The following is a 23,563-nucleotide window of genomic DNA, read 5'->3' as shown; positions in this document are numbered from 1 at the left end:
TATTTATATAGTGCTTTTTACAACAGGTGTTGTCACAAAGCAGCTTTACAAGGAAATCAGCATTACAGAAAGAAATCCGGGTCCAAGCCCCCATGAGCGTCAGTGGCAAGGAAAAACTACCTAAGAGAAACAGGAAGAAACCTTGAGAGGAACCAAGACTCAGAAGGGGAACCCATCCTCCTCTGGTCGACACCGGATAGTAAACATTGTTAGTATAAAGTATTATAGTACAAAAAAACAGGGAAAGAGGTGGAGCAAATGATTAATTTGATTAGTTTAGTTCATGCAGCAGCAGCAGCATCAGTGGGGTCAGGTTGTGAGAGTGAGTTTTGCACGGCGAGCAGTGGCACCCGATCAAGGCAGAAGAGGCAGCAGCATCAGACGCACATGATGGGCAGCTGTTCAACTCAGCAAAGAAAAGAAAGAAAGGAAAAACACACAGAGAGTCAGTTCTAAAACATAAACAGGATCTAGAAACGCTGCCACCTTCTCTGGCCCCAGCTCATTTAAAATGGACTGAGGAGAAGTGTAAAACTGTCCAAAATCAATTTGAATTTTGGAAATCATGGATGCCACGTCCTCTGAACTGAAAAGGTGGTAGAACATCCAGCTTGTTCTCAGCGCACAGTTCAAACGGCAGCATCCATGATGGTATGGGGGTGGATTAGCACACATTGCATGAGTGGCTTGCACAACTGTGAAGGCACCAATAATGCTGACCAATATGTACAGGTTTTGGAAGAACTTATGCTGCCATCCAGATGACGTCTTTTTCAGGGAAGGCCTTGCTTATTTCAGCAAGACAATGCCAAACCCCATTTTACAGCATGGCTCTGTAGTAAAAGAGTCCTGATGCTAAACTGGCCTGTCTGCAGTCCAGACCCATCAAAAACATATGATGCATCATGAAACAAAAAATATGACAAAGGAGACCCTGAACTGTTGAGCAGCTGAAATCCTATATTAAGCAAGAATGAGAACCCATTTCACTTTCAAAACAAGAGCAGTAGGTGTAGTTCCCAAACAGGGTGGTATTTTTCAGTATTTACTGTGTCCTCTCTTCACCTGTATTAAAGCTTCCATTCTTTTTAGGAGACTCACTTTCAGTTTCTCAAAGAAATCTGCAGCCACACCTCCAAAGTTCAGTCTTAGAGGTTGGTTGTATTTTTTGCCTCTCATGATCCGACTAATCTAATTAAAAAAGTAATTATCAAAGTAAAGAGGAAATTAATTTTTATTGCACGATAACAGCCCAAAACACACTGCTGAGACAATCAAGACCTACATATCAATCAAAGAAGCTGCTGGTATTCTCAGAACAGTGGATTGACTGCCCAAGAGACCAGACCTCAACATCACTGAATATATTTGATTACTGCAGAAAATGATCAACCAACTTCTTAGACTGAACTTTGGAGGTGTGTCTGCAGATTCTTTGAGAAACTGAAAGTGAGTCTCCTGAAAAGAAGGCAGAGTGGACACACTAAATATAGAAACATCTGATATTATATTAGAAATTATATTTAAATTATATCAAATTGTTTTCTGTATAATTTTCTGTTACTTTTTTTTGCAAATTATATAAATGAAAGAGTGATTTATGTATGTATGTGTATATATATATATATATATATATGTGTGTGTGTATATATATTTTTTTTTTCTACTACCATCTCAAAATGGATCTTTGAAATAATTTTACTTTACTATTCTATCGACTTTATATAAAGTTTCACACTTACAATCACTGCACACTGACATTTTCTCTACACCAGCTTCTACATTGATGTAGTCGTCATCATTGACATCTGAATCTTCTTTCTCTGAAATAACTGTTTGTGGTTTTTCATAGTCATCTTCATCGTCCATCTCATTCCTCATAGAGATTCTCGGGTTGGTGTGTTTGGCACCTGCAAAATAGTCATATTCATATTCAAATATTATATCTAGAGTTTAACAAGAATCAAAAAAGTTTAATATAAGAGTAAATGTAAAATTGAGATCAATTCACATTAGATCATTGTAAATATTTAGTTCTTGCTACTATTCTGGAGATTTTACATAAATCTTTTTACCATTATTATTGCGCAGTTCCAATTTGTCTGCATCCATATCTACATTGACATAGTCCTCATCAGAGACATGCGAATCTTCTCTCTGGACAAAAACATCTCCTGCATTTTCATAATCATCATCCATCTCATTATTCACTCCAACAATACTGTGATTGTTTTCGGCACCTAAAAAAGAACTGTGTTAAAATTCACTTACCAGAATATAAAGTATGTAATTGTTTAACCAGATTTACAGCAGCACATTTCTCAACATCAAACTTCATCATTTTATGAGTGATATGAAAATACAGATTAATTTGGAACATAAAGTGCTTACCTTCACTATCCATGTTTAAATCACCTGTTATCTGTATTTTTTCACTTCTGCATCTCTTTGTAAAGAAAATGATGATTGGCACTAATATGAGTAACAGTCCTGCTGCCACTCCAGAAGCGATGAAGGGAACCAGTGATGCTGTGAGAGAAATCACCATTAAGACCTTCTTTCTTTAAACAGAGAACATTTGAAACATTACCAAATCAAGGATTTAGAGCATTATCAAACAAAATGCAAAAAAAACAAAAACAAAAAAACTTCCTCAATGATCCTTTGATGGATCCTGAATTAACTTCCTTGCTCTTTTGGCAGCACCGAATTCTGTTACACGGCATATGTGGAGGCAGCAGGATGCATGTAAGCTTATTTTAAATTTATGTTAAAATTAGGGGTAACTGAACAGGCAGTGTCAAAAAGTGAAAAGGGTTCCGTGATGAGAAAAATCAAAAGCTTACAGGTGAACTACAGTAGGAACATTAATCAACACAACAAATGAACAGACAAATGAAAGGAGCGAACCACCAAACCAAGAACTGAGATACAAATCTGCACAAGAAACAAAGTAAAACACAAGGACTATATTATTGTTGTCAGAACAAACTTTATACCTCAGAATGGAAATTTTACAGGTAAAGAGAAAAACCATTCTTAACTTGGAATGGAAGTTAATGTAACAAGATTTTTTGCAAGAACTTTGAACCATTCTGTTGGTCTGTTTATTGTGAAATGAATGCATCATGCAAATTGGCAATGGAGTTTTAAAAGTATGCAAATTAGTAAAAAAACAACCAAAATGGAGATACAGTGTTTTTGTGTGGCAATGACAAAATACAGATGGGTGGCAAATTAAAGCAAACCCTGAATGACAAGTAGAGAAACATAGTGAGTGCAGATGTTTCCAGAAAGATGTACTGCATGATTCTACCATGCTCTGTAGCTTGTGTAAAAATGCTGAACAGTTGCATTTAAAGTCGATTATGGATATATACATATAGTGACTTCAAAAGAGGCATGAATGGAGCTTCAGTCACAAAGACTGCTCAACTGACACCCAGTGGTTCAAAAGCAACAGTGACTAAAGTGACATCTATATTGAGATCTGTGTTAAAGACATCAGTAAACAGCAAAGAGGAAATTGTGGAAAATGTGTCAAAAGTGCACATTCAGTGAGCGTCAAGCTCATGTGATATTAAAGAGTAACCGTTCTTTAGGTTACTACGAATATCAGTGCAGGATGTGATCAACCTCTCTCAGCAAGAACAGTCCATCCACAACTACACAGACAGGATATTATAGTAGAGCTACAACCCCATTTCCAAAAAAGTTGGGATGCTGTGCAAAATGCAAATAAAAACAAAATTCAATGATGTGCAAATCATTGAAAATAGTAGACAACAAATCAAATGTTGCAACTGAGAAATTTCATTTATGAGATCATTTTGAATTTGATGCCAACAACACATTCCAAAAAAGTTGGGACGGGGGCCTGTTTACCACTGTGTTTCATCACCTCTTCTTTTAATAACACTCTGTTAGTGTTTGGGAACCAAAGAGACACTGCTGTAGTTTTGAAAGTGAAATGTTTTTCCATTTCTGCTTAACATAGGATTTTTGCTGCACAACAGTTCGGGGTCTCCTTTGTCATATTCTTCATTTCATAATGTGCCAAATGTTTTCAGTGGTGACAGGTCTGGACTGCAGGCAGGTCAGTTTAGCGCCTGGACTGTTTTATTATGGAGCAATGCTGTTGTAATACATGCAGAATGTGGTTTGATATTGTCTTGCTGAAATAATCAAGGCCTTCCCTGAAAAAGACGTCGTCTGGATGGCAGCATATGTTGCCAAAACATGTATATATCGTTCAGCATTAATGGTACCTTCACAAATGTGTCAGCCACCCATGCCATGTGCCCAGAGGATACAGTGTCCATGATTTCCAAAAAGAAATTCAAATGCTGATACGTCGGACCACAGGACATTTTTCCACTTCTCTTCTGTCCATTTTAAATGAGCTTGGGCCCAGAGAAGGTGGCAGCATTTCTGGATCCTGTTTATGTGTGGTCTCTTCTTTTTGTTTTAGAGTTTTAACTTGCATTTGTGGATGCAGCACCAAACTGTGTTCACAGACAGTGGTTTCAGTGTTTCTGAGCCCATGCAGTGATTTCCTATAGAGAATCGTCTGTTTTTAATGCAGTGCCACCTGAGGGCTCAAAGATCACGGCCAGCCAATACTGGTTTTTGGCCTTGTCCCTTACAGAGATTTCTCCAGATTCTGTGAATCTTTTAATGATATTATATACCATAGATGATGAAAAGCAAAAGTTCTTTGCTATTTTACATTGAGAAACGTTATTCTTGAATTGTTGCACTATTTGATCATGCAGTCTTTCACAGAGTGGTGAACGCTTTACACATCTTAACCAGCCTTTTGTTGTCCCTGTGAAATGTAGGGTTTACATGATTTGCACCTCATTTGCATTTTGTTTTTATTTACTTTTTCACAGCATCCCAACTTTTTTGGAAAAAGGGTTGTACATTACAAAAACAAATGACTGTCTGAGAGGTCATGGGTGTAAAAAACCATCAGCACTGCTTGACCCCTACAGTTTGGGGTTTGGCAGAGCATTCTGCTGGACACTGGTCCCCTTAGACTAGTGATCAACAACCCACCACCTAGATATCTACTTTTCTTCATAGTTTAGTTCCAAATGGCATCTATCATTCAACCCCTTTCCTTACCTCACACTAATGCATCTGATACAGCCAATTAAGGACCTATAAAGAAGTTAATAAGCTGGATCAGGTGTGGCAGGATGAAAATGGTGTACATCATATGCTATGGCCTTCAGTCATCAGATCTCCACCCAGTTGAACAGCTATGGGAGACCCTGGAGTGGTGTGTTAGACAAAGCTCTTTACCACCATCAAAAGACAAATTGAGGGAATATCTTTAGGGAGAATGGTGTTCCAGTACAGTTCCAAAGGCTGGTAGAATCTTTGTAACTGTAATGTGGCGGCTTGCCAGAGGTGGGGGTTAGAACCGAGGCCATCGGGGCGGTATTTCAGATGCCAACTGGGTGAGCCACCACAGGGTTTTGGAAGGCAGGACCCAAACGCTGAGCTTCTATGCGATTGGAAGGTATTGTTAAAATAATACATATATGACCGCGGATGCCGGGGCTCGAACCCACGCCACCACGCTAATAAACCGGCGCTCGACCACTGCACAATGGAGGCCGTGTCACGTGGTACAGGGAGGGTTCACCTTAAAAGGGAACGCCGGAAACGGGTGGAAAACAAAAGGACGTATGAAAGCCCACCTGCTAAGGCTTAGGCGGGAACAAAACAAAGGACGCCAGGGGAAAGACTGTCTCTCTCAAACACGGAGGAAATGATAACTCTCCCAACAGAAAAGAATGCACAAAGGAAAATGAAAAGGAGAAAGGGGCAAACTTGTCCCTTCTCTAGCTTTAGATTTAGTTCTTTTTTTTTTTTTTTTTTTAAGGAAGAAAGACACAACTCGAGAAAAGGGGATAGGCTCGAGAAGTGACAAAGAGAAAAGAAGCTCGAGGGAAATTCTCTAGAGCTTCTACTCGAGATTACCGGCCGGTCTGTTTGCCAGAACTGAACCAAAGACTCAGCAAAGTGTGTCTTCTTCTCAGCCCTTATAAAGCCCCCTGAGCAGGTGTGGCAGGAACAGCTTACAGTGTGAGGAACAGCGTGTTGATGCTGTTCTCACAGCTTGTTGTGGCCAAAGACACTTTTATGTTGGTTTTCCTACATTTGAACTGAACAGCTTCCTCAGTAGATACAGCACAGTGTAATGAGATCAGGGAGAGCATGGGGCTCTGCAGGTCATCCAGTAAAGAAATAAGTTCAGAACAATAATGCATTTTCCGTAATTCTGTAACATACAAGAGTATTCATTTGCCAACACCAGCGTATTTGCCATGAATACAATTATGAGATCCAGATAACCTATAACGGTGTTCTGGGATGGCGCTTTGTCCTCCAAAACAATATTACCCAGATATCAAGTGACGTCCCTGTTCAAGGCTGGTGTTATGAAGGGCGCTGGCTGCTTTGCAACATCCCAGCTCTCTGCACACCACAGCTGCATTCATGTCTCAACCATCATCACATACTGTTCACCACTGGCCTTTATGATAGAACTGCACTCTACCACTACAGGAATTCATGCCTTTCAGCAGCCTCATACTTTGTGCTTTACAATATAAAGATATAGAAAACATGTATGCACACAAAAAGAAAGATTCCTAAATGGTTATTAGCTTGGATGTAAAGTGGGTATGAACTGGCAACCTGCAAAAAAATGTGAAGGACCAGATTTACTAAAAATTTGATGTCATTTATAAAACTGTCATATCACCACTGCCAGAATTCAAACCTTGTAACTTACTTTATTTATTTATTTATTTATTTATTCTATTAGAAAATGTCAGCTGCTATTTAGACTGTTTCAACAGATCATGATGAATGGACCAAAAAATTGGTTCAGTATTATTTTGAATTGAATCTCTAAATTATGATGAAAGTTAACTTTTTTTTTCTTTCTCCTTTTAAGTTATTTATATGGAGATATCAGGTTTTGTCCCACCAGCAATAGTTTTTAAATATTTTTTTTTTTTAATTTGCATACAGCTGTATGTGATCAGTGCTTCCAGGCACATCCTCAGGTGAGTCCCTGGGAATGTGCATCTGATAATGAAAGAGTAACTCAATTTAATTGGCTCTTGGAAAGATAGTGACAATCAGAGCACGTGGGTGGAGTGGAGCTTAAAGTGTTCTGTAATCGCTCTGCCCCAGCTCTGCTCTCAGTTTTCCACAAACTCCACTTCCGGAAAAAGTTGGGACATTTTGTAAAATGCAGTTTTTGTTAGTTCTCTTTTTTACCTGGCAAAAGTAAGATGTTTGATGTTTTGTCTGATCACCTTGATTGTATTTTGTAAATATAAACGAATATTGAATGTGTTGCCTGCAATTCCACAGGGCACAGGAGCAAAATAGGTGTGAAAATTTTATAGAATATTCAAGTTACACTGTTTAGACAATGTTCTACAATAAGCAGGAGAATTGGTAACAGTCTTTTGTAAGTAAACATTGGGTTGTGGCAGTCAGTGCAGGCGTCTGTTAGCTGACATAACAGATCTGGCAGTTGGCGCTTTCCTCCGAGCGTATTCGGCTGTCCAATGACGTTGCGTAAGCTGCAGTTCAAAAAGATGTTGTGGTTGGTTTCACAGGTCTTGGAGGAAGCCTGTGTTAGCCTTCGCCCTCCTAGCGTTGGTAGTATCGTGTGATTGGGAGAGTCCTAACTAGCGGGTGGAATTGGAAATGACTAAATTGAGGAGAAAATTGGGTAAAAATCCCAAAAAACATATTTATTTAAACATATATATATATATATATACATAAAAATGCAAGAATTTTATTTTAGACTTTCACCATCTACTGTACATAACATTGTGAAAGGATTCAGAGAATCCAGAGAAATCGCTGCCTGTGTAGGACAAGGCAGGAAACCACTGTTGAATGTGCATGACTTTTGACCTTCGACCGTCATGCTACTGTGTTTAATACAGTCACATGGGCTCAGGAGAGAACTGTTGTCATTTAACACAGCCTGGTGCTGCATCAAGAAATGCAAACTGAAACTCCATAACGCAAGGAGAAAGACATACAGCAATTCTATGCAGACATGCTGCCAAATTCTGGGCCGAAGCTCATCTCACATGGTCACAAAGACCGTGGAAATGTGTGCTGTGGTCAGATGTGGTCAGTGGTCACATTTGAGCTTGTTTTTGGGAAAAATGGACATGGAGTTTTTGTCATAGACGACAAGGACCATGCAGACTTTTATTAGCAAAAGGTGCCAAAAAATGGCATAGGTGACTTGCATATGCCCAAAGGTTCCATTGATGTCGAGGCATATCAGGCAAATCTCCATTTTTGCCGATTTTCAGTTTTTGACATAATTGGAAAATGTCTGTTGCCCTTTACATTTTTTCTAAATTTCATGATGAATGGACCAAAAGAAACAGCCCAAAATTACTTGGAAAAAAGTCTGGTTCCAAGTATGTTGTATGACAGGTCTGCCTGCCGTCCAGACCTGTCTTTTAATGAAAATATATGGCACATCATGAAGAGGAGAATCAGACAATGATGACCGTGGACTGCTGAGCAGCTGAAGTCTTGTATGAAGCAAGAATGGGCAAAATTCTGATACTCACTATACTTGGCTCAGGTATCCATCAGTTGGCACATTCTTTCCGGTTTCCTTTATTTGGTATTGACATGTGCATTTAATTATAGACTGCTAAATTGAATGAGATTAGAGAGATTTTCCATACCTGAGCAAGTAACACCAGCATCTTCACCATGACTGCAGTTGTGTTTTTGAAAGCATTCTGTGGTGATGTGTTCTGTTCCGGAACAACTAACATTACGGGCCCACTGTATGGGCCCACTTCCCTTACTGATGCTGGCACTGCTATGGACGCTGATTGCATTGCCACACCCCAGCTTTCTGCACACGGACTCTGCATGAGTCATGACCCAGCCATCATTACACACTGTTCCCCACTGGCCGTTAACATTGACCTCCACTCTACCAGAGCAGGTGCCAATGCCACTGACAAGTCTTATGTTTACAGAATCTGTTGCAAAGGGAGAAAAGACAGGCTTTATCACACATAATAATTATACAATAATTAATTATTACTATATAATAATTATATATGACATATTTTTATAGATGTGTTCCCTAAAAGATGCTTTCCTTAAAACAAAGGTGCCAAAATGGTTCCTTGGCGCTATGCTGTTGAAGAACCACTGCTGGTTCCATAACTACCATTGTAAATGAAATGTGTAAAGAACCTTCTAAAACTTTAAAGAAGTCTCAATTAAAGCATTCACTTATATCCAAGCCAAGTGTAGCAACCTTTACTTTTAAGAGTGTAAAGCTCTGCTGGTATATCAAATATATTAAATCCATTTTTATTCAGTGAAAAGGACACTTACCAGACAGGGAAGCACTAAGAAGACTGGAAACTGAAAAAAAAATATATATAATAATTCATAGCTGTTAAACACATAATTAGAGATAGTAATACATCATTAAAATGTCATTGGATTATTTCTAAGATGGACTTTTGTTAATCCTTTTCTCCAAGGCATTTTCCAGTTACCAAAGTGATGTGAGGAAAGTCTGAAATATTCACGTTTTACATGTTCAAGGATGTGTTCAGAAACCTCCTCCACAGGGACAGGGGCTATGAAGGTCATTTTCATTAATCAGTCTGGCTGAATTAGAGATCATTTTGGCTGCTAGAGACACACACACCAATCAGTCATAGGATTATGACCACCTCCTTCTTTCTACATTCATTGTCCATTTTATCAGCTCCACTTACTATATAGGTGCACTTTGTAGTTCTACAGTTACAGACTGTAGTCCACCTGTCTCTCTGATACTTTGTTAGCCCCCTTTTACCCTGTTCTTCAGTGGTCAGGACCCCCATGGACCCTCACAGAGCAGGTACTATTTGGGTGGTGGATCCTTCTCAGGGCTGCAGTAACACTGACGTGGTGGTGGTGTGTTAGTGTGTGTTGCGCTGATATGAGTGGATCAGACACAGCAGTGCTGCTGGAGTTTTTAAACACCTCAGTGTCACTGCTGGACTGAGAATAGTCCACCAACCAAAAATATCCAGCCAACAGCGTCCTGTGGGCAGCGTCCTGTGACCACTGATGAAGGACTAGAGGATGACCAACACAAACTGTGCAGCAGCAGATGAGCTATCGTCTCTGACTTTACATCTACAAGGTGGACTGACAAGGTAGGAGTGTCTAATAGAGTGGACAGTGAGTGGACACAGTGTCTGATCCACTCGTACCAGCAATGTAATGTTATGCCTGATCGGTGTATGTACCAACAAGGAGACCAGAGTCACTGTAGAGAAAACAACAATGGAGCGGTTCTTCTGTAGGATAGAGAAAATGTTTTATGTGGTTCTTAGACCAACCTTTTAAAAAGCAACAAAAGGGTTCCACTATTGCCACGATTGATGCGCAAATAAAGAGAACATAAATCTCCACCTATGATAGGAAAGGACTAGTTAGTGACTTAAGTGTTGTCTAGATGATTTACCGATGTTGTATCTTTAATCTGCAGTTAAAGTTCACATTTCCTGTGTAGTAAGGAAACGGCTGTGGGTAAAAGCTCTCACGCAGCCGTGTTCAGGGTTATGTGTAAAAAGTAATAGTTGATAGTTGCAGAGTAAATGATCTGTATTCAAACGTGCTAAACTTTCTAGACTACACATTCAGATTATTGAAATTTCCTGTTTAATCTTCAAGCTTGCCAGGTTTTTCTGTAGAGTTTTTGAGGCATGAGTTTTTCATCTGTGTCTAGGCGTCACTATTTAAAACAAGTACTTGTCTTTAGGCTTGAAGCAAAATAGTGAAGAAACAAGACATTTTATAGGTGGAACAAGTTGTCAAAGTAAGAGACACAACTAAATGACATAAAACCTAAAAAATACATGTTGGACTAATATGGTAATAAACCAACAAGAATTCAGCAAGCCTTAAATGAACATCTAATAGAAGTCTGATATGTGACAAATTTCATTCCAAAAAGTGGAATATGCATTTTCAAAATTTGGTAATAAAGAAATTTTAAAATACAGCACCCATGCCAACATACTTCCATAGTACACCTTTTATATGTTGAGATACAGCAGCTGTAAAGCATATCATTGCCGCTGGGACAAAATCTCCATTTTCTCTTTTTTAGAATTTTCTATTTTTGACATGATACTAGCTGGCCTATATATTTTAAATTTCACAATGTATGGACCTACAGAACTGCTCCACAATTGCTTGAAAAAAATCTGGCAGCATACAGTTTCTCTCTTTAGGGCCAGCTCTGGAGAGAATTTGCTGTTGTTTGATGGACTAAGGTTGTAGTGTTGTAGTGCTCAAGTCTGGTCTTGGTCTCAAGACCATAAACGAGTGGTCTCTGTCTCGTCTCAGTCTCAACCTCATTAGGACTCTTGTCTTGGTCTCAGGGTAAGGTGAACTTGGAAATTGTTGATGAGTAACTGTAAGCTGAATTATTACTGAATATCAATAAAACCAGAAAAAAAAACAGAATAAACAGTCCTTTTTCTGTTTACAAAACCTTGCGCTCTGCTGCTTTTCGCGCTGTGCCTCAGCTGAAATACATTGCTAAGATACAGAGAGAAGTAGCAGAAGCAGGTAAACAAACGAACTGAAAGTTTCAATCTCGATTTAGAACGAGTAATAAAGAAAACTTTCTTTCGTATTTATTTATTGTACTGTATTGTCTTGCACTTGTGTTCCTATGTTGATTCTGGAGGAATGTTGTTTCGTTTCACTGTGTACTTGTATAGAGCAGTTCTATTCTGGTGCCTTCAGGAACTCAGGCACCATTTAAGATGAGATTCCTAACCAGAAAATGTTACCAGCATCAAAAGAATAATAATGTTGCTGAGAGCTGTAGTTTACTGTTAATATTACATTGATTACAAATCTGTTGATGGAACATCATTGATTGTAGTTAATCTTTGACTATTCTCTGCTGAAATTGCCCCTAGGAGTGAGTGTGTGTGTGTGAATGTGTATGTCTGTCTGTCTGCCCTGCGATGGACTGGCGACCTGTCCAGGGTTTATCCTGCCTTCTGCCCAATGACAGCTGGGATAGGCTCCAGCACCCCACTGTGACCCAGAAGGATAAGCGGTTTAGTTGACGTGTGCGTGTGTGTGTGTGTGTGTGTGTGTGTGTGTGTGTGTGTGTATTCTCTGCTGTATTTTTAGTTATTTTCCCTATTTTGCTTGGCCATGTAATGTCATCAACGTTTTGCTACAACAATCATTGTTACTATAATACATAACAGACACTGTAATAATGTTTAAGGCTAAATATTTAATGTTATATTTTATAATATAATATAATATAATATTATATAATATATAGGTAACAATAATAAATGTACAATTACCAACAAAAGAATTTAATTCGACATTTTTTTTTATCTGGTCTTGGCCTTGTCTCAGCCTCTGCCAATCCTGGTCTCTGTCTTGACTGGGACTCGACTTCTAAAAGTCTTGGTCATGACTCACATGTACATCTAGTGGTCTTGACTGGAACACTTAACAAAACAATGAAGGCCAGCCTTTTTGTTTGAGTACATTTTGGAATGAAGTGCAGCGAATTCTATGAGAAATTACTGAAGGACAAAAGCACCCTGTAAAAAACTGCCTCAAACCTGACACCTCGGCTGCTTCACATGAAGAACAGCCCAGCACCTCCAGCTAACTGTGAGTAAGAAACAAACTAATGTCTCTGAACAGCAGCAGTGTACGTGGTCTGGATTTTATATCCATATAATGTCAAACATACAGTACACACAGTGTCCAGTATTTCAGCGATGAAAATCTCATCACCCTAAGTATGTTCATTTTTCCATGTAAGAACTTCTGTGCATGTAAAAGTTTGTCTATAATCTTTTTGGGTAAACCATTGAGCATCTATTACGACCTGACAAATGAGGGTCAGCTGATTACCATTGTGTGGTGTGAGTTAAGGCCTGAAAAACATTGTTTAAGTTACACTCTAAATGTGGTTCAGGTCAATAATAACTCCCAGGTTTTGTGTTTCAGATATAACATAAGCTGCAAGACAGTTTAACACACTGTTACAACTAACGTTCTCCACTGCATGTTGTCATACAGCCTAACTCTTTAATAACAAGCACATATTTGATGGCGTATGTCTGTGGGTCCTCATGGCTGTTGCTATCAAATGTTTCTTGCCAGTTTAACCTCGAGCTTTAATGTTCTCCAGTTTTAAACCAGAGTGACACAGTTCTGTGAATTACACTGTACAGATTTCAGGCTGGGTGCGTTTATAGTGTATCTGGGAGTCTAACGTTGAACATGATAAAAGCTTATCGAGGACTCACTCCTCATGTGAGGGCATTCATTAATTTGTGTTATGTTCAAGAAAATAAAGTTTCATTTTTCTCTATTATAGGGGGCCCCTACACTCTTATAGGGGGTCCAGGACCTCCTCAACCCCTCTCAATTCAAACCCTGTGTTCACCTTAACTAAAGGGTGCAGTGTTATACCAAACAACAATGTAAGATTCAAAGCTACCATCTCATTTATTCACTAATATTCACTATTTTAATATTTCAAAATACAGCATATCTACAGTACTGTGCAAAAATCTTTGAGAAAATTATATTTAAAAAGCTCTTTTTTTGTACAGTAAGCATTTATTTGCTAAGAAAAACATGAATATTACAATGAATGTAAATAATATTAATACAATAAGTGATTTTGAGTGTGTCAGTGTGTTTATTTAACTATTTGCTGCCCTCTCCTCAAAGAAGTCCAGTATTATTTGTAGGTGTCATGATCTAATCAATACTTCACTATGTTAAATCAGGCGCAGCTTATAGAATTTAATAAATCCATGTTATGACTGGAGGGATCCAGAAGAAATCTAGAACCAAATTTTGTTCTTTGCACTAACTTAAAACATATGAACAACTTGTGCAAAAATAAGAATTTTTTGTTAAATTTTACAGCATTGCGATTTGTTTGTATTTATTCTAAAGATTTTTTCAAGCAAAAAGCAAAAAGAAATGTATTTCTGAGATAAATAGTCTCGAACAACATGCTTGGATACCAAAGACTTTTGCACAGTGGTCAAAACCTTGTCGTAAAGTTCTAATGCATAGCTATTCAAGTGGGAATGGGGTTCAGCCCCCCAACCCCAAACAAACAAGCAAGCAAAAACAAAAACAACTATGCACTAATCAGCAAGGTACTTAATTAACATTATTAATATTGCTATGAAATACATATGAAACAAAGTTCAAACTGAAATTTACCGAGCATTACAGTGAGCGGTGGTCTCAGCATCCTGGTCTTTAGCTCCATGTTAAAGTCCTTATTTACCTTGATTTGAACTACAGTGTGCCCGACTGCTGTCCTCCACCAGCTTTGCTCTAAAGTGCTACTGACTGTTTTATTGAGGTGTTAGAGGCGTAGTTTCAGTTTCCTTTGTCTTGTTTAAGTTCAAAGGCAAAAGCCAAACCAAGAAAAAAAAAACATAATTAGTTTTTCATTTATTGGCTTCTTACATTGACAGTGTACAGGTCAATATAAGATTATGATGAGGGAACCAGCCTGTATCCCTCAAGCAATAATGTTATTGCTCGCAAATTGTCCACTTATCAGCACAGTGTTCATGAAAAATCAAGCAAGTAGTGCTCAAATCCATAAAATTCAAATTACTTTTTAAGACTTTTTGGCTTTAATAAATTATTTAAATGTGTCTGTCATATAGCATGTTCACAGAATTTTGACATGATGTTTGGTCTTGTTACTTGTTTGTTAAATTACGATGATGATAATAATGATTATTGTTGTAATACTTCATTAAGCATATCGTCACTGTAGAGACATAATATCATGTTGCTTTTACTTTGTTGCCTACTTTAAAAACTCCAGCTGTTTATGAGAAATTCCATGGTGAACAAACCTGTAGAAATGTTCCATAATTACTTGGCAAAAATTAACTTACATTAACTTTCATTGAAAGTTAAGAGTTTTTTTTTCTCCTCTAAAGTTTTGGAAATACAAACTTTTCCTCCGACAGCAACGATATTCTGGTTCTGTCACTATTCTAATTAAACATCGACCCATTTTTCATCTCTCCATTGAGCTGCGTGAGACTTCTGTACATACATAAACAGGAATTAACAGCACAGTGGAGCCTTGTTAACACCTTAATCATGTCCTGTTTCAAAGTAGTGTGTGTGGTTTGGTGTCCTGCAGCTTTGTGTGATGTTATGTTCTGAATTGCCTGCTACAGTGAAAAAAGTGGTTTAATTTAAATGTGTACATCAGTTCCACTGTAAACCACACCAAAGTGCAGCATTATCAGCCCAACTGAAACCAAACACTGTATAATATATTTTGCTGTTTGAAAGTGGTTTATTAAACTTTTAAATGTCTTGTTATAAAAGTGTGGAAAAGCATTCTCGGCTGGATTTACAAAAGGAAACTCTCATGCAACTTATTGCATGTAGTGAGTTGCCTGCAACATAGTGACAGTTACACAAAGCAATTAAAAAACAAAGTTGCATGCAACTCACTCCACTACTCCTCTAGTCAGTATTTTTAATACTCCACATCGATGTTGTATTGTAGCTCTCACTGCCATTCTTATGTACACTACACACATATATATGTATGTATATATTTATACAACAGTTAGTTCCGGCCATGCAAGCTGATTGGTTGAAAAGCATTCTAACCGTGCTGTTATTTCACCATAACATCACGTTTTTTTGCTAAGCAACGACTTTGACAGCTGTAAGAGACGCTCAAGCCATTTGAACCGTTTTTACTTCTTACTTTTGAACAAACAGAAAATGGACATTTTTAAGATCACATTTGACCGACAGCCGATTTGGTCAGACTCTGAAGATGAGACGACACTAAATTCCCAAACTGTCTGTTGGTCTGTGTGGAGCTGGAGAAAGAACTGCCGGCTGTGCAGCGAGTGGGCGGAGCTCGTTACTCTGACGTAGCAACAAGCTGCTTGTTAAGGAACTATAATTTGGTGAAGGAACTCTGAACATTAAATAAATATTAGAATATAATATCATAATATTATATTATATTAAACGCCGCGTTCACGGCCCAGTTTATTAATTTCTTACTTTATTTATTTAACTGTTGTGTAAAAGCGATAGAACACTTGAGGAGTGTGTTATCACCAATAACATCACGGCTGCGATGATCTACGGCGACCAAACACGATAACACACTCCCTCTCGTGTTCTATTGCTTATATATATATATGTACACACATGCACACACACTAGATGGCCAAAAGTATGTGGACTTGTTGGACATCCCATTCCAAAACCATAGCCATTAATATACAATTTTCCCCTTTGCAGCTACAACAGCCGCCACTCTTCCGGGAAGCTTTCCACAAGATTTTGAAGTGTGTTTGTGGGAATTTGTGCCCATTCAGTCAAAAGAGCATTGGTGAGGTCAGACACTGATGATGGACGAGAGGGACTGGCTCGAGATTGCCGTTCCAGTTTATCCAAAAGGTTTTCAGTGGGGTCGAGGTCAGGGCTCTGTGCAGGCCACTTGAGCTCCTCCGCACCAAACTGGTCAATTCACGTCTTTTTAGAACTCACTTTTTGCACTCATACACAGTCATGCTGGAACAGAAAAGGCTCTTCCCCAAACTGCTGACACAAAGCTGGAAGCATAATTGTTTTTGTATGCTGTAGCATCAACATCACCCTTGACTGGAACTAAGAGGCCTGAAAAACAGCCCTGGCCCATTATCCCTCCTCCACCAAACTTTACTGTTGTACCTGTGCATTCTGTTAGGTAATGTTCTTCTGGTATCCACCAAACCCAGATTCATCCATCAGACTGCCAGATAGTGAAGTGCGATTCATCACTCCAGAGAACATGTTTCCTCAAGTCCAGTGGTGACATGCTTTACACTCCTCCATCCGATGTTTGGCATTGCGCACATGGAACCCCATTTCCGAAAGCTCCCGACAGACAGTTCTTGTGCTGATTGTTGCTTCTAGAGGCAGGAACTCTGCAGTGAGTGATGCGACAGAGGATGTGTGTGTTTGTGTGGTCTATCGCTTCATGGCTGAGCTGTTGTTGTTCCTAGACACTTCTTTTTTTCACAGTAGCTCTTACAGTTGACCAGTTCAGATCTAGCAGGACAGAAATTGCGCAAACTGACTTGTGGCAAAGGTGCCACATATAAAGTCACTGAGCTCTTCAGTACGACCCATTCTACGAGCAGTGTTTGTCTATGGAGTATATATGATTTTATATACTTGTTTGCACTGGGAGTGACAAATACCTGAACTCAAAAATTAGGAGTCATTTAACATGCTATATGGTCACAAGTGTACAGCTCTTGTACTAAAACACGTGGTGGCAGTACTTCTGTAGATATAAAGGGGAAGTTGAACAGACGTGTAGCTGTTTTAACACTTCAGGCTTGTGGCGAGTGTCACAGCTTTTACTAATGAGTGTGCACTTCTGTGCAGCGTATGGTTCCCACAGGGGGGACTACAGAAATGTGGGTGGACAAAATAATGGAAACACCAGAACAAATGGGGTTCCTTGAAATTTAGGATGACGGTGGGTGTGCTCCACTGTGTTCATGAAAAATCAAGCAAGTGGTATTTGAGTCCATAAAATTCAAATGGACTTTTGGCTTTTGTAAATGATGAAAATGTGTCGGTCATATGCTGACATGCTATCATTTCGACGTGCTGTATGGTCTTTATAACTTACTTGTTTGTTATAATATGATGATGATAATAATGATTGTTGTTGTAATACTTCATTAAGCATATCGTCGCTGTAGAGACACAAAATGTTGTTTTTACTTTGTTGCATAATTTGAAAACTCCAGCTGCTTATGAGAAATTCCACGGTGAACAAACCTGTAGAAATGGTTCACAATTACTTGGCCAAAAATCTTGTTATATTAACTTCCATTAAAAGATAAGTTTGTTTTTTCTTTCTCCTCCAAAGTTTTGGAGACACAAAGTTTTCCTCCGACAGCAACGATATTCTGGTTCTGTCACTATTCTAATTAAACACTGACCCATCATTCATCTGCCCACTGAGCTGTGTGAGACTTCTGTACAAACATAAACAGAAATTAACAGCACAGTGGAGCCTTTTTAACACTTTAATCATGTACTGTTTCACAGTAGTGTGTGTGGTTTGGTGGCCTGCAGCTCTGTGTGATGTGATGTACATGATTCAAATGTGTACATCACCTCCTCACAAATGAAATATGTTAAATAAACTTAATTTAAATGAGTTAATTAAGTTTGTATAGTCAGTAACTATGCTGATGTTACATATTTCAGTTTTGTGGAGTCAAGGTACACATTTAATTAAGTAAAGCTTAGTGAGTATTTAATAAAGGTTATATCACTTCATGAGTTTAGCATAAAGCTGTGCGTTTAAATGAAGCATGATTTCTCTGTACAAGTCTAACTGATCCAACACTAAACTGCCAGTAAACCACACCAAATTACACCATTATCAGCCCAACTGAAACCAAACACTGGACAATGTATGTTGCTATTTAAAAGTGGTTTATTAAACTTCTAAATTTCTGATTTATAAAATGTAATTATATTATACACTAGTATAGCCTGTTCTGTTACTGCTTTTATAGAGGCTTAGAGTTATTATTTATAATACTGTATAATGTCTATTATAAAAAAGTAATAACAAACTCGTGGGTGTGCACTGTGGTAATATTCGGCACCAGGGCAAGATGTGATCTTGTGAATATGAGGACAACTTCCGCTGCTAATAAGGGTACGCCCTCTCTAAACCCCACCCGCCAAATTCTTCTAGTCTGGTCTAGTCTTTTAATGTCCAGAGTATAATTAATAACACAAGAGAAACAAGCTAGCTCGCTCTAGAAGGGGTGTTGTTTATTTTTAGGTGGATGGATAGACAGACAGATGGCTCACCTCTACAGGCTTCTTTGGAGGTTTTGGAGGACTTTTCAGCCACGTTAAAATACATTACATACATGGGCTAAAGACAGGCTTGTTGATGAGTGTACCAGCGCCCCCTACTTTAAACTCCATCTTCACACACAGCAAACTTGACATCTCATCTTGATATCTCATGCTTTATATGATGTCATATAAATGTTTTAGCAAAATACCCCAATGATATCAAGGAATAATTATAGTGTATAGAAATACTGTATAATAAGTACATTATATTTTTTGCCTTTCCTTTATTTTCTTGCGAGGTGGAGGGTGCCCTGGCATACTACAGTGCTCAGGGCCCAAAATTTGGTGCTACGCTCCTGCTGCAATGCCAGCGTTTCAGCTGCTTAACACTGCCTAAGTAGCTGCATGTGAAATGTGAGTGTGCCTGCCACCATGGATATAATATACAAAATACATAATCATGACATTTTCACCTGCTACTGGTGAATACAATGAAACAAATGTGCTGTACAAGTGGTCACGAACCCTGGTCCTTAGGTATACTTTGTAGAGTCTAGATCCAACCGTGATCTGCCACACCTGCTCCACTCCTGCTCCATTAACTTCTTCAGAAGTCTTTGATTAGCTGGATCAGACATATTGGTGTAAGGCAAAGGAGGGGCAGCATGTTAGATGCAGGTTGGAGCTAAACTGGAAAGTGGATCTGCAGGAAAAGGGTTGGTGACCACTGTGCTACGCTATGATGAGCCACTTCTGGTATAAAACCTGTTCTCCAAACATTAGCTGGTTTTTTCAAGTGGAACAAAGAAATAGAAACATAGAAAGCAAATTTACACTGCATGCAAAGATGAAAACTTGCAAATGTATCTGTTTAATTTAGTCTCAGGCTGCATAAAGTTGATACCCAGTAGCAGCGGACAATGTAAAGGCCAGTTTACAGTCCAGGCAACAAGCATTGCTCGACAAGTAAAGAGATAAAATTGTGTCTGTGTCTATTCAGAACTAGGATCAATATACATTTATAAGACAGTTTGTTTTCATTTTTATTCCTTTTTTTAATCCTTTAATGCTTTTTCATACCCAATCATGTTACTGACCTGTTGTCAATCAACCACTAGGTGTTTTTTTTTTACATAACTTTATCAGCCTTTTGTTGGCCCCGTCCCAACTGGTTTGGAACGTGTTTTTGGCATCAAATTCAAAATGGGCATATATTTTTCAAAAAACAATAACATTTCTCAGTTTCAACATGTGATATGTTGTCTTTGTACTATTTTCAATGAAATTTAGGGTTTAAATGATTTGCACATCATTGCATTTTGTTTTTATTTACATTTTTCTGCATCCTAACTTTTTTGGAAATGGGCTTGTATAAGCATGTACGAGGGTTGTCTCAGTCAGACTTGCAGCTGTGTCGAGTTTCTTCTTTAAGGTTTGTCTGGCTTTGTCTCGTGATCTTCTTTCAATCATTAGAGTCTCAGTTCACACCAACTTATTTACACTGGCGTCAACTGCAAAAACCAGGGTGTCTTAACAATAAACCCTCAGGTAGCCCTGAAAGAGCAGCAAAATGCTCTCTCCAACAACGCTGCGACCTTGGCCACCCCAAAAAATAAATAAATAAGATTAAGTGACCCTTATTAGTCCCACAATGGGGAAATTTCACCTCTGCAATTTAACCTATCCGTGCAGTGAAACACCACATACACACTAGTGAAGACACACACTGGGGGGCAGTGAGCAGCCCAATCCGCAGCGCCCAGGGAGCAGTTGGGGGTTAGGCGTCTTGCTCAAGGGCACTTCAGTCACAGACTTTCAGCTCAGAGGATCAAACCAGTGACCTTCCAGTCGCAAGGCTGGTTCCCTGACCTCCAGCCCACGACTGCCCCAATAAATATCAAGATGAGGGATAACTCAGGCTGACAAGCCAGAGGCTGGCAGTAACACTGCTGTATGTTGGTCAGGACATCAAAAACAAAGAGGCGAGAGGTGAAGTCTCTGTGATATTTTAGCAACCTGCTACTGACTTGTTCTGCCTCCAAAAGCTTGGCTTTTGAATGGCCACACACGTCGGCTCATGGTAACCGTGCACCCCCTGTTTTTTGTTGTTGCTTTATTTTAATGCTGGTCCTGGAGATCTACCACCCTGGAGAGTTCATATCCTGACTTTAATATTCAGATGCTCCTAAAGGCCTTGATTACCTGGATCAGGTGTGTTAGATTAGGGTTGGAGCTAAACTCTTCAGAGTGGTGGATCTCCAGGACCAGGGTTGTGTACACCTGGTTCAAGGTGTGGGTGTGTTATTTGTGTTATTTGTGTCAGGGAGTGGGTTTTGTTAGTGAGTTATGTGTTGGGGGTTGGTCTACCATCAAGGTGAAGCCTGTGGCTGGTGGTGACCTCCCCTGTGGGTTTGTGCTTCTGTATGTGCCTTTCTGAGCTGGTGTTAAATAAAGAGCACTGCTTTTGGTGGAAATCACAGCCTCCCGTGTATAACTGCAATATTGCTGTACTGTCACAGAGAAAAGAACATATCCTCGACTCCAAGTGCTGTCTGAAATAGCGTAAAATATGTATTAAATCATGGAAATCAGCCTAATACAGCATATTTCAATATCTGTAGACTTCTTGGTACATAAGTAATTAAACTCGGATGCAAAGTGTACAGAGAAAGACATGAAATAGGTAATGAAATAATATAAGTAAAGCTATTTGTACAAAACAATATCTTCAAAGTGGTCATTTTAGGGCATTCACAAGGAATAAAGCAGCACAGCTGCACCTATACAATTCTTCACCAGTGAACTAATAGCGCCCCCACATGGACACGTAAGAAATGACAGTGACAGTCATTCAGCAGTAACTACACAACTGGCAGTACAGTACAGGTAATTACTCATAGCTTAACTCATTTTGAAAATATATTGCGCATGTATGTTTACATTTCTCAACTTACAAGCATAAAATATGAAGGAATAAACCAAAAAATGTAGACATTGCAGTGAAAATACTGAAGCTGTAAAAAACACATGAAGAGGGTTAATGGCTACAACTTTATACTACTAACTCACACGTAGCAGAAACAAATTCACACCATAACGATGGCAGTAACATCCAAACACTTGAACAAGGGTTATTTACGCAGCAGGGGAGCGAATTCACCTGAACTCCATTACACACCCTGCTGTGACTAGCACTGCTACTCACAGCCTAAACTTCTGATTGGCTGAAACCTACGTGACGTGTAGTGACTAAGGCACTAGGAAAATTTAAGAATTAGGAAATGCCCTGTCCATTGAGCCTTTTATACACTGTAAAAAATAGCTTTTAAACTTAAAAAAGTGAATAACTGTGTTTACTTGAAATTTTGAGTTCATAAAACTTGTAGCATTGAGCTAACAGAAGAACAGTGTGTGTTTTACATTTGTTAAATTATATCTGAAGTTAAATGAAGTCAGTATTTCAAGATAATCATGTTATTTAGCTTAAAAGCTGCATTTTTTTACGGAATACATAATACGTGAATAATTCTTTAAAAAGCCTTTTCTTAAAAAACACAGCAGTCAATGACGTCACCTATGCTCATTATGAGGATAATGAAATGGGATTGGGCCTTGGAACTCGAGTAACATAACGGGAAAAACAAAAATGCACTTGACAAATCATCTTGAAAAAATTCTTTGATAAATCACTTTTTTGGAATGCTTTCTGTTACTGTTTGTTTATGACACCAACTCATTCAATTTGTGAGGCCGCAGAGGGTTTCTACACCACTGTTGTTTGTAACAGACAAATAATCGTGTATCTTGTATCACTGTTTCAAAAGTATAATGCAAACAAAAACTGAATTTTTGAGGATGAGGCAAAAAGTGTTACAACCCTAGTCCCCCCGCCCCCATAGTTATTAATAACTGAATGGTTGATCACTGATTTTTATCCTGATGCATTTAAAGTAAGTTTGAATTAAAGTGACCCTGAATCATTGAACTTCCTTAGTTTATCAGACTAATCTACTGTTGTATAAATTTCTTCATCCTCATAGTCATTATCCATGGCCATTTTCTCTGCTTCTTCATCCATGCCGATGTAGTCCTCATCAGAGAAGTCTGAATCCTCTCTCTGGTCTGGTCTCCGATCCTTTTTCTGAACAATGACTTCTGTATTTTCATAGTCGTCGTCGTCGCCATCGTCTGTCTCGTTCCCCATATTAGTGATCCCACATTCGGTTTTCACACCTGAGGAATGATTGGGTCAAAATACAGTTACTGAAAAATGAAACGTTAACCTGGTTAACTGAATTATACAACATTTTTTTCTATGCCTAGTTAATGTTATGTACATCAATAACAAGAAACAAAAGGCCTAATTTGGATTATTATTAAGAATAACAACACATTTTTTAATCTGATTTTTCCATTTCCTCTAGTAACTTGTTTTAAAAGATGATTGTGACATGCGCCCGCCCCCCGGGCCCCGACGATGACGAACACCCAGCGGCGACGAACCTCGGCCAGGGCGGCAGGAAGAGAGCCGCGAGTGTGGAGGGGGCGGAGCGAAAAGCCCGAGCTC

General features: G+C 38.8%; 1 protein-coding gene across 1 annotated transcript; it reads right to left on the bottom strand.

Annotated features, from left to right (window-relative positions):
• Positions 1 to 8,696: 8,696 nt before the first annotated feature.
• On the bottom strand, positions 8,697 to 14,435 carry LOC118801819 (scavenger receptor cysteine-rich type 1 protein M130-like). The gene is made up of 3 exons (XM_036562193.1): positions 14,335 to 14,435; positions 9,430 to 9,459; positions 8,697 to 9,065 (listed from the first exon to the last, which is right to left on the bottom strand). The coding sequence occupies exons 1-3, from the start codon at positions 14,381 to 14,383 to the stop codon at positions 8,716 to 8,718; spliced, it is 429 nt and encodes a 142-aa protein (XP_036418086.1). The 5' UTR covers positions 14,384 to 14,435; the 3' UTR covers positions 8,697 to 8,715.
• Positions 14,436 to 23,563: the final 9,128 nt, after the last annotated feature.

The sequence above is a fragment of the Colossoma macropomum genome, unplaced genomic scaffold, assembly GCF_904425465.1.
Source record: "Colossoma macropomum unplaced genomic scaffold, Colossoma_macropomum, whole genome shotgun sequence".
NCBI lineage: Eukaryota > Metazoa > Chordata > Actinopteri > Characiformes > Serrasalmidae > Colossoma > Colossoma macropomum.
The sequence above is the reverse complement of the archived record's forward strand: the minus strand, read 5'-3'. Positions and strand labels throughout refer to the sequence as shown.

What these genes read in the sequence shown, in the direction of transcription:
- LOC118801819 (XM_036562193.1), bottom strand. Translation starts at nt 14,383, where the DNA reads ATGGAGCTAAAGACCAGGATGCTGAGACCACCGCTCACTGTAATGCTC. An exon ending in ACCGCTCACTGTAATGCTCG is followed by an intron (nt 9,460 to 14,334) that starts GTAAATTTCAGT and finishes TTTTTTTTTCAG; the next exon opens with TTTCCAGTCTTCTTAGTGCT. An exon ending in TCTTAGTGCTTCCCTGTCTG is followed by an intron (nt 9,066 to 9,429) that starts GTAAGTGTCCTT and finishes CCTTTGCAACAG; the next exon opens with ATTCTGTAAACATAAGACTT.